The sequence below is a fragment of the Cydia pomonella genome, chromosome 14 (assembly GCF_033807575.1).
Source record: "Cydia pomonella isolate Wapato2018A chromosome 14, ilCydPomo1, whole genome shotgun sequence".
NCBI classification, from domain to species: Eukaryota; Metazoa; Arthropoda; class Insecta; order Lepidoptera; family Tortricidae; genus Cydia; species Cydia pomonella.
Genome location: NC_084716.1, coordinates 252633 through 269854, shown reverse-complemented (window position 1 = coordinate 269854; position 17222 = coordinate 252633). Strand labels below are relative to the sequence as shown.

Genomic DNA, 17222 nt, shown 5'->3' with positions numbered 1-17222 from the left:
TTTATATAATAAATTTGTGTGTAAAACATTTTCGATGTGTGCATAATGTAATGTCATACGATCACCGTACTCTGTGTCCGTACTACTCTCACATTCACAAGTCGCGTGTTGAAAGTTGGAACTAGAGACTGCAATTTGATAAAATTTCGGATAGAAATTGAGAGATGTGAATAAACAGTGTTTGATTACGAACAATAACATCAAGATGTATCGGAAGTTGATGTGGTGTTACGTTTTCGTATTGACTTTATTAGATTTATCGCTCAACAGCAAACTGACAGCCCAGGGAAAGAGCCATGGTAAAATCGATTTTATTATTTCCTTTCGGCACAAATCTCGGGGGTATCTGGACCGACCCTGGAAGTTATGATGTAGGGAAACACCATGTTTGCCAAAAGTAGAGCTTGAAGTGAAACTACAATTGTGATATCGGGGAGAGAAGGTGTCGCGCGGCGCGATTTATTTTGGATCGGGGCCGAGGCGGGCATGTTTGTCGTTTTTGTTGCATTTTATGGTATTTTGGTCTCGGCTAGGAGAGTGGAAGCGCAGCGTGACACCTCAGGCGGCGGGGGCCCGGCGTGCGCCGCGGCCGGCGCCACCGGCGCTAGGTGCACCACCTGCCTGCGAACCTACCGATCAAATACCCGCCACCCAACTTAAATCCAGCTGTGTATACAATACTATAACAATTTTATCAATAAAACACTAATTCCATTTTTATATTATAGTAAGCATGGTGTATCTACTTGGGCTTTTGTATAATTTTATAAAAATACTATGATATCGGAACAATGTGTGTATTATATTATTGTTATAACTGAAGTTTTATCCTTAATATTCAGGCAATTTTTTGTGAAACTCCAAATTACTCATTGATGTCTTGGTAAAAATGTTATCTCAGATAATCTCATGTCATCAAAACATATTTGTGAATGTGTGAATGTGAATATTATTTAAGAAAACCCTGTCACTTTTAGGCTTGAAATGTTCATATCTGTTATGCTGATTGGATAGTTATAGAACCATCAACATAAATAGCTGACTGCCAGTACTGGCAGTGTGCAGTGGCCGCACAAGTAGTTGAGTAAGCAAGCTGTCCAAAAATTATCCAATATATAATTTGATGTTTAAGGTACTCGTCCTCACAAGAATAGCATGATTTGCTATTTCAGTTGCTGACTGAACCAATACTATTAAATATATCTGATAACTTCTAGTGTCCCACCAGACTTCTTCCAGAATCAGAATTATTTGCCAGAATACTTAAAAACCAATGAAATTTTAACCATTATTAAATGGAATAGAATTGCTTGTATTCTGTTTAATTCAATTATAAAACAAAACAAATTCTATTCTATTTTCTAACACCAATGATTCAAATTTGACTGCCAATTATTCTTGTCTAACTTTCAAAAAAATTCTGCAATTTGCATAGAGTCTGTTCGGAAAGAGAAGAGTTGTGGAATGTATTGGGGCCCATACATTCCATGACTCTTCTCTTTCCACACATAATCTAACTGTAAAACTGTTATTCTATATCCCAGATATGAAAATGTCAGTTCAATTAGCCAATACTAGAGTTAGACCAAGCTGTAGTGTCAGCAATTTTGATAGCCCCGACTATTGAAGGGCTATTTTAAATGTCAAACTTCTATGAAACTTATGAAATGAAATTATTATATATATGAATGCACAGGCAGATAATAGCTTATATGTGCATGTCAATGTCCTGCTCTTGTGTTATGTCCATTTATAAATTGTTTGTAGAGTCTGTTTTTAAAAGGGCTCACTGAGGCTGTACCGATTATGGATTTGGGCAAACTGTTCCACACTTTCACTACGTGGTTAGTCTAGGTTTGCTACTACTCTGCGTCCGTGTCAGCTTCAGAGAATGTCCTCCCAGTCTGTCACATATATTCCTGTTAGTAATTTGTATTTTTCTATTATGTTGCCTTTGCTGCTCCAAGGCTGATTATGATGAGGTTAATTTAATTCACACTTGCACAGTCTGTGCTATCAAAATCGCTGCCAACGTAGCTTGGTGTAAACTTTTGATTTGGTTAATTTTGTACTAAAATGACATGTTTAGGCGGGACCTCACCACACAGAACGAGGCGCCTCGCGAGGAAATTACCGCGCGAAACAGCTCGGTCGGTAGAGGCGTGCCTCGCTCAAATAACGAGGCGCGCTTTGGTTGGACAAATTAGCACAAACAAAACTTTACATGAGATTACTTCCATGTGGCTCCAACTCTTCCGTCTATTACTAGCCGACAAACCAGTCCTTTTCGTAACCAACAACCTAGTTGGTTCGTTGTTAATTTTTTTTCCTTACTGTCTACCTGGTTGGTTGTTGATATTTTTTTTTCTTGACTAACTACCTAGTTAGTTTTTTTAAACACTTACAAAAAACCGTTAAATTTAACATAAAAAACAGAAATATTGTTCTTAACACGTTTACAGTAACATACAAGTACATGACGTACATGATGAAGTACATCACGACGAACTGTCTTCACAAGTCTGGGCAACATGGGTACTATAGCCGTTGTTGGGTCACTATGGAAGCAATTTGCTTGGACGTACGAGGAAATCGGAACATTTTGTATGAGGACTGTGAACGTGTTAAAACAAATTGAATAGAATCCCAATTTTTATGTCTTTTATGTGAGGTCTAAACGCTGATTTTTAGGAGTCTGTACTACCACTAATATGGTGACATGCACATACTGAAATTAACAATTGGACTAGTGAAATTTCCAGATCGTTTTGTATGTTTGTTGGTATATGCAGATTACCAACCGGCAAACCAATCATAAAAAGTCATCAAATCATAAAAAACTAGGCCGATTGTTGGTTATGAAAAAAAAAATACTAACCGTCCACCTAGGTGGACAGACCGGTTTGTCGGCTAGTAATAGACGAACTCTTCAGTGATGACGGGGAATCGTATTAATAAATGTGTGAATTATTTACAGGTGTGACCGTCCATGACTCGCTGGTGGAGGGCATCACATTTCAGGTACTATATTTTTTTAAATTACTCAAATAGTTATTGACTGAGCATTTAGCGAAGGTCTCCTTTTTAGTTTAGGCAAAAATGCTTAATGTATGTCCGGATGTTCTCTTCTGGCCGCATTTCTTAACCGATTTGCAAGTTCGGTAGTTAAATAAATCTTTATGTCGTTTTGTTTTTTGAAATATATTTCTAAATGGCGGGAATGGGCCTAAAATTAAGTCTTTCACCAGCGCCAGTAGGGTCTATTAAGACTAATAGAAGAATGCAAGGAAGTAAGTTTTTTTTTTTAATTTAAACGAATCGCGAGGTCTACAGCTCACAGAGCAACTAGTTTTAAAATATTTGGGGACAATAATTACTTATAACTCATTCTTATTTATTTTTTGATTGTGTTGTGTGAAATATGTATGTATATGTTTATATATATATATATATATATATTTATTTATCATATTTATGTATATATTTATATGTTATACATATATTTGTGCTGTTTTATTTTTTTCCTCTGTTCTGGTTCTCCATTTATATTTGCTACCCTTATACATATTTCTTCCTTACAGTAATTTCTACTACCTGAAGGTTGTCTGGAAGAGATCGCTTTTTAGCGATAAGACCGCCTGTTGTTGCTTAGTTTTTTATGTTAATTACTGTATTTAATCATGTTTTCGTTGTGCACAATAAAGAATATTATTATTATTATATGTCTTTCCCATCACGGAACAATGGTGCTCCGGACCTTTGGGAGGCGTGCGCGGAGCCGAAGCCAACACGTAGAGGCCCTTTTGACACTTTAATGAAATGTAAGGAGTACACCTAGCGGATGCTGCCCTTGCCCGTGTCATGGGACGCACGCAGAGGCAGCACCCGCCAGGGTGTAAGGACTATTTGAGGGTTGATGGAATCTAAAATGAACTGGGCTATTGGGTGAAAGCGATGGACTAAATACTGGGCTATGGGATAAAAAACCGGACGCCTGCCTAATAAAAGGGTATTCAATTTTATTTCCGGCAGAATTTTATTTATTTTATTTATTATTATTATTATTATTATTATTATTGATGTAATCTTAAACAAAGCAAATACTTATTATTATTTGTGAGCCTATTGTCCCACTGCACTGCTGGGCAACGGCTTCCCCCTCATCTCCCTACTATGAGTATTAGGTAACAATATGCATAAATACAAAGTTAGATACTTACAGAAACATATTCTCGTATAATTCAGGAACAAATATTGTAAATGCTTATGCGTTACCTAAATTAAAAATGTGCTTAATAACCGGACAGTACAGGGAAATATTAGGCAACAGTAAACTATTTTGGATAGGTAGCCATAGCTTCCAATAGGATCCATTGCAGGGAATGCTCCTGCGGGTCCACACGCGCTCGGGCGAGGAAAACGCACGCGCCGCCTCGGCCGAGGCACGTCTACACTGGCCGGTTTGTGCGTGAGGAAATTGCCTTGCGCGTATGTTCGCTCTGTGTGGACCCGGCTAACGGAATCGATTGGCATCAAAAAAAATTTTTTTTAGAATTCACGAGTTTGACTATTACATACATTATTTCGAAAATCTGTAAAGGTAAATCGTGCTTAATGTATTAAACTTAGGGAAGGTCTCCTAAGACCATTTTCGCGTCGACTGTTTAAGCCAACTTGCGGTCGCCACTCACCACGCACAGGAGCTTCCGTGCTTAATTTAGTAAAGGAGACCCGCTTGATTCAGTTGCATCTTTATTTATGATCTTCCGGTACATTACATCTTGCAGTTGAGGTGATCTGTTATTATGTTCAAAGTCATTTAACAGTAGCATTCTTTTGTTTTTCCCATAATTATGTCACTGGCTGCTCATTAGTTGACAATAGATTTTACGTACTTTTCCTCTTATGGCCTCACAGGAAAACTGAAGGGAAAAAGTACAGTGGCCTATTTTTCTGCATTAGTTTCCTTGTACGCACTGCAATGTTTTCATCAACTAAATTTTATTATTCAAACTTAATTATAATATGGGTAAAGCTGCCATTTATAAATGTTTTGTAATAAATCGTGTTTATAAATACTAAGCAAAAAATCCAATCACTAACATATAGTAACGATAGAATGTATTAGGGTAGATGGTTAAGAACTAAAGACATTGGTATAATAAAATGATGAAAAAGCCATTAACGCCATTATGTGACGATGTGTGAAAGAATCTGACAACATATAAGTTGCCTGTTGCTTAAAAATTTCGTAAATATTATCATTGATGAAATTCAGAAGTCGGTTTTAGCCACTATTCATAAGTATCTTAACCTAATTCCAAAATGGTGAATCCACTTATGGAAGTGTCACATAATGTCGTCATACTATGTTAATTAATAATTAATGATACCCTTGGACATATCATATCGTTCGATCTGTACCACATCAACGTCCACTTCAATATCGTATGCAAATAAACCGAAAACAGAGTAATTAGAGTGACATGCCATCATTAATTAATAGCATTAAGTTAATGACTTATATTACGATTGTTTTGAGGGCAATTAAGCTAACGAAATAACACAAAAAAATAACCAGAATAAAACTAAAAAGTGACCCTATCTGTTACGTGTTTATGGTTAAACTGTTGACCGATATTGATAAACTTAGACCGACGCAAAAAGAGGGGTGTTATTACTTTATAAGCTTGACGCCAATGTCTGTCTGTCTGTGGAATCGTAGCTCTTAGTCTATAGCATCGTGGTTTTTTTAGGTGAAAGCGAGTGTCCTTGCGGTGGCTCTAGGCCAGGGGTGGCCAACTTGATTAGCCCCAAGATCTCCTGTTTACTAACGAAACCCTGTGCGATCTACCAATTACATACTTCTTGAAACCTTAAATGAAACTGGTTTTCGTATTTATATTTTTTGCCTTGCCACGATCGACTGGACTAACAGTCGCGATCGACCTGTTGGCCACCCCTGCTCTAGGCAATGTATAATAAAAATCGATCCATCCGTTTGAAGAGTATCAGCTCTTCCAAAATGATGTCAGGCGATTTTGGCATAAAAATAGACAATGCCTAGGGAAATTTTACAATTTTTTGTTGAATAGTTACAGACTTATTAGGCTACATACAATTTATAAATCCACCTTCTAGATAGAGGGACGGCAAAAGACACAGGCCGATGCCGTGTGGGAGAAGCGGGCACAGATAGTTACATAAAAGACACAGGCCGATGCCGTGTGGGAGAAGCGGGCACAGATAGTTACATAAAAGACACAGGCCGATGCCGTGTGGGAGAAGCGGGCACAGATAGTTACATAAAAGACACAGGCCGATGCCGTGTGGGAGAAGCGGACACAGATAGTTACATAAAAGACACAGGCCGATGCCGTGTGGGAGAAGCGGGCACAGATAGTTACATAAAAGACACAGGCCGATGCCGTGTGGGAGAAGCGGGCACAGATAGTTACATAAAAGACACAGGCCGATGCCGTGTGGGAGAAGCGGGTACAGATAGTTACATAAAAGACCTTCCCTATGCCTTTTTGAAATACGTTGTATTTTCTTTCAAAATGACTTCCAAATAATAAACACTAAAATCCAGATTCGCGGTATAAACACCTAGATCTTCTAAGCCCATGTTTGACAGCGGCTATATGTAGTAGTTAACTTGTCTAAATCTTTTCTGACCTTGGACACTTATCTAAAAGTGCTCAATTTGTGAAGTGATTCACGGGAGCTGACATACTTATCGCAACGATGTGATCCATCCGTTAGTTTTTTTTTTTTATTATTATTCATAAACTGTGCTTAAGTAGATCTAGTAATAAATCACAACGAAATCTGCATAAATCTACTAGCATAGCATAAAATCACCATTCCTCATGTGGCCCGTTCATCTTATTTGTATTGTATACCCCTCTTGATTGATTGTAAAACCTATTGTTAGTAGAAAAAGGTGGCAAATATGAAAGTACGAGGGTCATACACAAACAACCTCCTCCTTTTTGGAAGTCGGTTAAAAATAGACTTACATCTCTCCTGCGGACATGATCAAAGTTAAGGTCTAATAAAGCCTAATTTTCTGATTACCTACTTATATATGCACAAAAGCGGTCAACTATTGTGCATTGGAGAGATACAATTATTGTTTTAAAATCTTCGTATGACATTCCATATACATTTTACGTTTCACTTCTTTTCTATTAATCTGTAGGGCTGTGCCCGCCACAAATCAATTCGTTTGTCAGACTATAATCATAATATATTTTGTGTAGGAATGGGGCTCGGAGACAGGCGCGGGCGCCGGCGCAGGCTCCGGGCGCGCGCTGCCCCCGGCGGCGCTGCGCGCCAGCCCGCCGGCGCTGGCGCTGGGCCGCGCCGCGCTCGGCGCCGCGCACGCCGCCACCGTCACGCTCACCAACACGGCCAACACCACCATGCACCTCGCCTCCATCGCCGGCACCACGCCCGACTTCCACGCCTCATTCTTCGATTCCAAGGTACGTGGCTAACTTCAGATTAACTTCCTTGATCGCCACGCCTATCGTGCGTGGCGCGTCATCGTGAACCTTGTCGGAATTAACTAAGGTTTATATTGGGGTGTAGCCGCGCGCGTCAGTTGACGTGTTTGGCGGTCAAAGGGTTAAGCACACCCCATGCGTATTGTAACACGGCTCCAGCTCCATTCACATTGCATCACTTGGGTACTATTTTGCCTAGGTATTCGGAATTAATGCGGCAAACAACGCAAGCGACGCACTACGCGAGTACGCAGAAAACCGGAGACTAAAATTAAAAAGTTGGATTTGGGGTTAAAACGGGTGGACATTTTGTCTAAACAGCTAAAAACGGTACCTGTATCCAGTGTTAAGTAGCCGAACGTTAATTAGAATTGACAAGATGAACCAAAAACTGTAACCGTCCGGGTTCAATTTGTAATGGTTGATGGTCAATTCTAATTAACTCACTAATAATTTATTGTGGAGACTGTAGTTGGACACAGGGGAAACCCTACTGGACTCCTCCAGACTCCCGACTGGATTCCCTACTTTCCTTAAACCCTAGCCCTAGGCTCTTTTGTAGTGGTCGGTATGGATTTACTCTGTATAGGTAATCCAAAGCCTTCAACTACAAAAACTATAAAATCTTGTTTATCAACGTCTTCCTGTAACGCCTTTCGTAAAAACTTATCTCGTAACTCGCAGTAAATAATAGATAGCCGAAGAAAGACTCAGGGTGTTAATCGTTATTGTAAAAAAGTAATAAAAACAAACCTGTTTTTACAACGCTTTGAAAGTTTACCGTTTCAGAAGAAAGACAGTAGTGCTTTCGATAAATACGGTCGAACCAATGCAATAAAAGCTTACACATTTTACTCTGTCAATAAAGTATTAAATGCATGTCTTTACAAATCTTATAAAAACTGACATCTCCCCTCTTCTTTGTGACCAGGTGTCCTATCCAAGATGATACTTGACGACCTTCGTCTGATAACCATTTAACCGTCATAACATAGCCATCCAACAGATACTAAAGTAACTGATAGCCTGTAGACTGTATGTCGATGCGAAAAAGGTTTCCTAATGTTGTTACTACTAATATAGCAGCGACTAATATGTCTCAATATGGAGTTCTCGCCTTCGACACCTTAACGGCACGGCTGGCGGTCACGAGTTGCAAGCAACACGCGATTTTTGCCAAACATGTTGTTGCTGAGGTTATCTAACGTGACGTAAAGTTTGAGCATATGTAGGCTTTGTGTCGTTGCAACAAGGTTCATATTCAATCAGTACTGAATCGGTATAAATAGTGCGGAGGTCAGCGGAGCGTTATCGCAGGATGCTCGCAGCCACCGAGCGCTCCTGTTGAAAGTTATATTATAGTTTGCGCAAACCAAACTGACGACCGGGGTCGTCAAACTTCTCATTCACACTCATGTGGTCGTAGGTAGGGTGAGAGAGATAGTCATATGACCCTTGTCGTCAGTCTGGTTTGCGTCTACTATAACAGCAATATACTTATTGGATAAGATCTTATGTCGTATCGATAAGGTTCAATATTCAATCAGCTAACGTTGTCGTCATTTGTCGTGTACGTTTTCTTCCTCACCTTCATAATTTAATGTTTTGTTCTGTTGGTCCTGAATTATGGCGAAAATACAACATTCAAGTTCTTGGACCCCTCGTGGCTCTACTAAATTTCCAAAAGAGGTTAAGTTAAACACTAGAAAATATTTCTCTGTCCTGAAAAAAATATACGCATTGCAGCAATTAACACGCATTGCAACATGTCCAAATTAGTATGTATAAGTATTTAAAAGTCTGAAACTAAAGCTAGTTGAAGTAATAAATGTACGTTATTGCAGGTGTGATAAGTAGGTTCATATGATGTGTGGTAGCAATGTACGTAAACTAAACAACGATATGTTTTGGTTGGTCTACATTTAATCACCCGAGAGAAGATTTGACGACCTTTCTGGCCTAGTGGGTAGTGACCCTACTTTGAAGGCGATGGTCCTGGGTTCAAGTCCTGGTAAGTATTTATAAATATTATATTACATACAATGTGTTTGTGCACGTGTAGTGGAGCCGTTAATCACGTATAGTACGATGAATTTTATCTACAAATCACCTCCCATACCTATGTTTTTTCTCAACCGTTTTAAAAAATGTACCCCTTTTAAGTTTTATGGCGCCAAACACGACTGCACTCGGTTAATGTATCATTATTTTGTCCATTTACCTGTCGCACATTAAAATAAAAATCATTCGACAGTTTATGAATTAGGGCATAAATTTCAAGCATAAATGTTACTGAGAATTTTCCACAATTACTCGAAAACTAATAACAAAGATAAAAATTGTCTTCAAAAATTTACTTTTTTTTTTACATTTTTATCTTTTTTTTCGAAAACAAGGTGCGTCGAACAAAGTTGCTTTAGTTCTAAATGATAATTCGGGCGGCGGGCAATTATTATTTACAAATAAGTAGATGCTCATTAGAGAAGGTCTTGTGTAACATGTGAAATGTTTTAATTAGGGCTATTATTTTGGTGTCCTCTTTTAGCTGATATCCTGTACTATCATTTAACAAAAAAAAAAGTACAGGTCAACGACCTCGTTTTCGAAAAATATGTAAAAATGTGAAAAATAAGTAAATTTTTGAAGACAATTTTTGTTTTTGTTATTAATTTTCGAGTCATTGTGGAAAAGTCTCCGTGATATTTATGTCCTAATTCATGAGCTATCGAATGATTGTTTTAAATGTACGATAGGTAAATGGACAGATTATGTTACATTAACCAAGTGCAGTGTAGCAGTACTGTTTGGCATCATAACATTTTGAAAGGGTGCATTTTTAAAATGGTTGAGAAAAAACATAGGTATGGGGGGTGATTTGTCGATAAAATTCATCGTACCTACTATACGTGGATAACGGCTCCACTATACGTGGACATGGACAAACACATTGTATATCGTTTTCTAAGTACCCACAACACAAGCCTTATTAAGCTTACTGTGGGACTTAGTCAATTTAAATAATGTCCTATAATACTTACACACAACTTGTACAAATGATGGAAAATGTAGCAATATATGTCAACTAATTACTTTATGTTGATAATATCGGTTCGAAATGACATTTTATATGGCGGTCTATAATTGGATGTCAACAGCTCATATAATACCGATTGATAGTTATAGCTAGAGGCAGGTATAATTGTATAGCTTATCGAATGTGGTTGCCGCAGGGTGGCAGCGCTGCCGCAACTCTGTGCTCACGCGTATTGTATTACTAGAATTTTCGGCGATATTCCAAGTAGAACACTGCGGGGTGCCACAAATTATCAATTCCGCATTTATGTCAACAAATGTTTAATAATAACGGCTTATCGCGTCAACTGCACTTCGATATAATTAACTGACTATACGTAAACCGTAACACAACGTAATCAGGTATACAAATGAAAAAAATGTTGCGTCGTCGTTTGTACAGTCGCTATCAGATATAACCGGAGCGGGCGAGGTGCTCACAAATATCTGAACACGCCTCGGTTGTCAAAGCGCTACAGTGCGTGTTCAGATATTTTTGAGCACCTCGCCCGCTCCGGTTATATCTGATTGCGATTTGCGACTCCACTAACAGCAAAACTCTTCTGATCATCGATTGAACTTAGGTATGTGTTTACAATACGGCTTAAGATCTGTCAGTTAACACGCGATGGTACTCGAACGTATCAGATCAGACTTCATTAACATAACACTTAATAGGAAATATTCAGAAATTGTGACGTAACAAGTTTTACTTGTTTAAATTGAAGTAGTATATTTTTAAGTGGCCGATTATCCTTGAGGGACGATATGTGTAGACGTATTATGTAGGCTGATTTCAGGGTCAAGTTTGCAAATATTTAAGTTACAGCATAGACGTAATTAAAAATCTATGGGACGATGCCTTGTATTCGGGTCGGCTAAAACTTTCCCGTCTCTCCTACTATCCTGGCTGCAAGCCCTACACTCCAGTCCTATCTACTGGGTGCTCCGATGTCTCGGGCAGGCTGCGGGTGCCTACGGCGGGGAGGCAGGGGTTGTTGCGTAATGAGCCGGTATGCGAGCGTACTTTGTTTGATTTCGCGTTTGAGGCTTTAGCCGGTGCGATGTGACGCTGACATAATCCACAGACTCGCTGCCTCTTAGGTTGAATCAGCAGAGTCATGCGAGCTTACAGTGCTATTTTGTATCAACATCGCCTCCCCCTTGTAGTCTCCCCTTCCTAGTCCTTGCTGCAGGATCTGCTGGCTGGAGTTACCCCAAGTATCAGTATCAGAAGTAATTACAAATCTATGGGTTTTTAAACTTATCTATTTCGAAGTCGGTTAACGTCAATATAGTATTTTGGCAGCGGCCGAGCGGCGCGTGGAGGTGCGCCTCTGACGTGTTATCTTATCAACGTTATGTCACAGTTTGTTTGTCTAATTGTGTATGTATACTCTGTATTACACGAGTGTCGAGTTATCGAATGTTCAAAGGACACACGTACTTGGTTGTGGACTTGTCTTTTATTATTTATATTTGCATTTTTTGCAATAAACTTGTATTTTATCAATGTGAGGCCATAGGTTAATTACATAAGTCGTCAGGTGACAACCAAAACTCACTAATTACTTAAAAATAATTAAACAAAAATTAACCTATAATATTACCTTTATTTATTTACTTATTTTATTTTTATTTAAACATTTTTTTGGTACTACTACGATTTACTTTCGATTTGAACTTGTGGTAGTAATTAGTGAGTGTTGGTTGTCATCTGACAATACGAAATGATTTATAAGATACCAAAATATATTTTAGATATTGAGTAACAAATAAAAGAAATATAAATGAATTACCTAATGAAATTTATAGTCATAAACATGCAAAACAGTGATAACGATTTTCTATACAAAAAATATTTCAAAAAATTTAACCGTGAACAATGCTATATCTTCATCAAGCATATTTAAAATAAGAAATAATGTATGTATAATCATAAAACATTTATAATAGTGATTAAACGGGGGTATCTCAGGTTTCAACTGGGTTGTACCAGCTGTACTCACGGATGAGGCTAAAAGTAATGAAATAATATCGCATTCGACCCGTGATGTTACTTTGTTAACCCGCGAAAAAATAACGCGCTAGTCAATCAGTGCTAACCCGTTATACTTACTTGCGTATTTTTACGTGCAATTAATGTTCCCACCCTCCCACCGCAAAAATAAATACGCAAATAAATATAACAAACCACCATCAAAAGTACAAAACTCACAACATTTCTTAACACAAGTAATATTTCTTGTTTTAATTAGCCTGGATTTCCGCAAAGTAACGCCTGATTGTATTCATTATTAATACGAGTATGTCTATAAAACGCGAGAGTTTCAAGTGATATATGTAATATATGAATAAGCACAAAATATATAATTTGTATAAAATAAATAAAATGTACAAAATAAATAATTTGTATAAGTAGGTATGTGTAAAGCAAATATCCTTTTAAAGAATAAAGAATTTCTTTATTGCTCAGATAACAATACATTTTATAATTATTATTACTTTTTCAGACCGTGGGGACCTTATACATCTCCAAACTTAATGTATTAACCGTGGAGACTATACGTCTCTGTAATATTGTATAATTTTCTTGACTTGGTACATAACATACTAGTTATGAATTCTGTAGCATTCGTTTATGAGACTGCTAGCTTAACAGTCCAGACGCGATTTGTTAATTTAGTATAAATATTATTTTGACACTAAGAGAGACTTTAGACCTCCAAATCTTATTAGTATTAGTACTCTGACATTGGGGACCTTTTACATCTCCAGATTTAATGTATTTGTAACCATAGAGACTATACATCTCTATTGTATTGTAGTAATTATTTATTTTAAGATTATTATAATGTAATGTTTACCCAGGTATTGGCTGTTGTTACTAAAATTTAAATATTAATAACTTGAATATTAACGTTGTGCATTTTTGATATATTGGAATGGAAATAATTTTGCACGAATTGCTTTAATTGTCAGTATAAAAGTACTGTCATGAATGTGATAAAATACAATATTCATTTATTGCGCTATCGTACACAAACATGACAATGTATATTACATAAAAAATTTAACACTTCAGAACAACAATTATTTAACATTAAAAAGTTTATCTCTCAGAAAAATCAACTTCCATCCATAATTTCAACGACTCTTACACGATCATCATTGCTAGAACCATCATGGAGTATTTCGTTCACGTCACTTGTCCGTCTTATGAATTTTCAATCTGACGAATCTGTTGGTCACGTGACCTGTCGCAAGTTTAAAAAAATTTCCCCACCACAAAAAGTGCACAGCGCCGCTAAAGAAGTTTTCACTTCAACTAGCAAGCCCCGTTTTATTTTATTGTGATTCTTGCCATAAATTTGATCCCGTCTAGCAAGTATGTAGCGACTGAAGTGAAATTGATGGTGATGCATATAATACTTTATCATCGCTAAGTGATACCGGTCCACTATTAGAACAAGTGCTGCTCACATGCGCCTCCCCGGGGGGTCGTCGTCTCCTCTCCCAGCGGGTGTCGCCGTCACGTGTTTCAACTGAAACACTATTGTTCCTTTTCTTAGGGTCCCGTAGCCCTTACAGCTTCGCCTTGTCCATCCGCGTTTTATACTTTAGAGACTCTTCACAGGTAGGTATAGGCAGACAGGTAGGTAGGTATAGTTCGTGCATTAAAAAGAAGGTGATCTTGGCGTGTCTTCAAAATTATTTATAAATGTTTTTTAAATTGTTGTTGTTGTTGTTGTTAAAAATTGTTTACCTACCTATTTTCTAATGCTTAAAAACGAACTATACTTCTTTAGTTTCTTTTCTTTCTTTAGTTTTTTTGTACCTCCTAATTAGTTAATTTAAGTTTCATTTCTCCACTACCTAAAGGTTGTCTGGAATAGATCGCTCTGTAGCGATAAGGCCGCCTGTTGTTTACCTCTATCTTCATGTTTTTTATGTGTTTCCATGTACTTTTTTTTTCAGAGGTTGAGCAATAAAGAGGATTTGTATTGTATTGTATTGTATAGGACTTACCTGCTAGTATAAACGAGGTAGAAAGCTGTAATGGGCCAGTAGTCAAGTTTTTATTAATGGTATAGTTGATCCTGTTTGTCGTGGGGTTAAATTCTCAATATGGGACCAATTGCATTAAATCAATACAAAAGTTAACAATCAGATTGAAATCTTGACGCGCAAAATCAAAATGATGTGTGTGATGTGAAAAAAAGTTAAATTTATAAAATTAGAACATGCCTTGGCCATGAAGTCCGCTAAATGATACATCAGACTCGTTTCGCGCCTCTCTGTTTTTTGCACAATGTTTATATTTCCGGGTGTCCTTATGTGGGACGTTGCATTTTATTATTATTTGGGCGAAGTAGCAGCCCTGTACACATATAAAGGTTTAATAAAAAAAAATTAGGCTTTGAAGCTATTAACTTTGGAGATACTTGTAACATTATTTAAAGTGGATCGCTATTCGATCTCGCCGCCAGTCGGGCAGCTGCCTTTACCCTGCCATTGCAAAGGGCCTGCCAGGCTACAACGGCATACAATACAGCAATAATACCTGCCCGTTTAAATAGATAACAGCATAAAGGTACAAAGTATAGATTGAACAGCTGTTCGCTATAGTAGACAGCTGGCGGCGCGCGCGCCGGAACTAATATTCGCTATTTGCATGTCATATAAAGGCTAAACCGACCTTCTGATGCGCGGGATTCGATGAGCATGTAATATTCAATGTTCATTCATAATTCGGTACTGTCTTTTAAAACCGATGACGGTAAACAAGCATATGGCCCGTCTGACAAGCCTACGGGATATTTAGAACGCAAGTCCATTGAGGGCGGTTTCGGACTAGCGTATTGTTCTGCGCGTGTATGGTCGTTTCGGTGTTACGAGCTGACAAGCGCGTTACTTTCCCCTACATTTTGGTCTATACATACAAACATACGCGCACGTATTACGGGTACGCTCGTATAAAACGCTGGTCTGAAACCGCCCTGAGTCCGAGTCGTGCTTTAAGACTCCACTCCATTTTTTAGACTCTAGTCCTTAAGTCGAAGCTTGAGTTCGTATCAAGACCAGAGTATTTTGTAAAGACTCGAGTCATTTAAAGATAACTATCCAATTATAGATGAAAGTTTTCTAAAACGCATTGTCACCACAAGAAATTAATGGGCCAGATACACATCATTTAATAACGCCTAGTGTTCATTTAGATAACACCTAAAAAAAATTGACGAAGTCTTTATCCGAAGGGCCAAAGACTCAATAAAGGAATCTACTCGTGATCTAAAATACTCGGAAGTTTTTTAATCCTACTCCTAAAAACGAGCCGTTCTTCAAATGTAGACTCGATCCTAGCAACAGTATTTGTAAGGCCTTTGGCTCTCCTGCTGCCGGCTCCTGAACTCACTGACAAGTGTGAGTGTCAAGTGACCGTAAAGGAAAATAAGGACTTGTGGGCCGTACTTTAAAACTCCTTGCTCTAGAGATGTTGCCTGCGTTGCTGACCCTTTTATATGTACTCAATGCGCAGGGAGATTAGTTATACTTACTAGACTTAGGTATGTAAATCCAGTAAATTCGCGACTCAAGGGACAGGAAAATTTGACATTATACAAAAATTTATTAAACGTTGCCTAAATGTATGCAAAAGCGAATTTCATAGCGCAAATTTCAGAACATTATAATATTCGGCAAGTCATGAGAAGGGACCGCATGTTACATCATAGCTTGACGACAGATGGTCGTCTTGAAAGGAACACGTGTTCGAAAGAGCTTTTAGTAATTTGGACCTTTTAGCGTTGCATTAAGGTGTATGAATGACTTCAGTGGACATCGATGGTTAATGCTGTCTTCAAATGGATATATGTTTAAACGAAGATGCAAAAGTAACCTTATTTCAATTGCATTAGGGTTTACTAAGGGTCAAAGTTTTAAATGGTACATTAAATATTTTAATATGATTTAGAGGTTGGATACAAATAATAATATCGTAATTCGTACCATAATTTTAGCAAATTATGTACGTCATGTGGCATTGTGATTTGACACAATGGATTTAATGATTTAGATTTGTTTATTTTATAATATTATGTTTATTTATTATATACAAGGATTACAAGGAATTCCAGCAGCTATGAAAGAAACTTTAGAAACTGAATATATAATTCGTTACACAGTACACACTAATACCAAAGCACAGTATGTGATACTAGATATTACAGTACGGAATATATCAAAATTACAATAAAAATAAAAACAAATCATATATAAGCAATGAGTAAGAACGCCTAAAAATGTACACCGAAGTGAAACAACTTATATTCGTAATTTGATGAATGGACCGGGCACAGCTTAATTCAAGTTACAGCTAGGACACACTCCATAGCATATCACTGCCTTCATCATGTTAGTATTATTGGGGTGTTGCGGGCCTTTGAGTGCCACGTCGTCCAAGCAGTGATCTATTGTGACGGCCCTTTAAAGTTCATTACTAATGCCCGTGGAATCCAGGAAGTTCCAGATTCTTTAAGCCGAAATGTTCTGTACTTCATAGGGTTGCAATACATGCCGCCCTAAGTAGGTACTTCTTTTAGACATTATTAGTGGTCCACAGGAACAGAGAATGTGCAT

At 37.8% G+C, this 17222-nt stretch overlaps 1 protein-coding gene across 2 annotated transcripts in view; it reads left to right on the top strand.

Moving 5' to 3' along the window:
* Window positions 1–37: 37 nt before the first annotated feature.
* Window positions 38–17222, top strand: part of LOC133524694 (transmembrane protein 131) — a 34893-nt gene continuing 17708 nt past the window's right edge. The window contains exons 1-3 of one of the 2 annotated variants that reach the window (XM_061860821.1): window positions 38–299; window positions 2978–3021; window positions 7266–7490. In XM_061860821.1, the coding sequence (XP_061716805.1) occupies window positions 206–299; window positions 2978–3021; window positions 7266–7490 (363 nt within the window). In that variant the 5' untranslated portion in view covers window positions 38–205. Of the gene's footprint in view, window positions 300–331; window positions 609–2977; window positions 3022–7265; window positions 7491–17222 lie in introns of those variants that run through there. The other variant, XM_061860820.1, reaches the window with a different exon arrangement.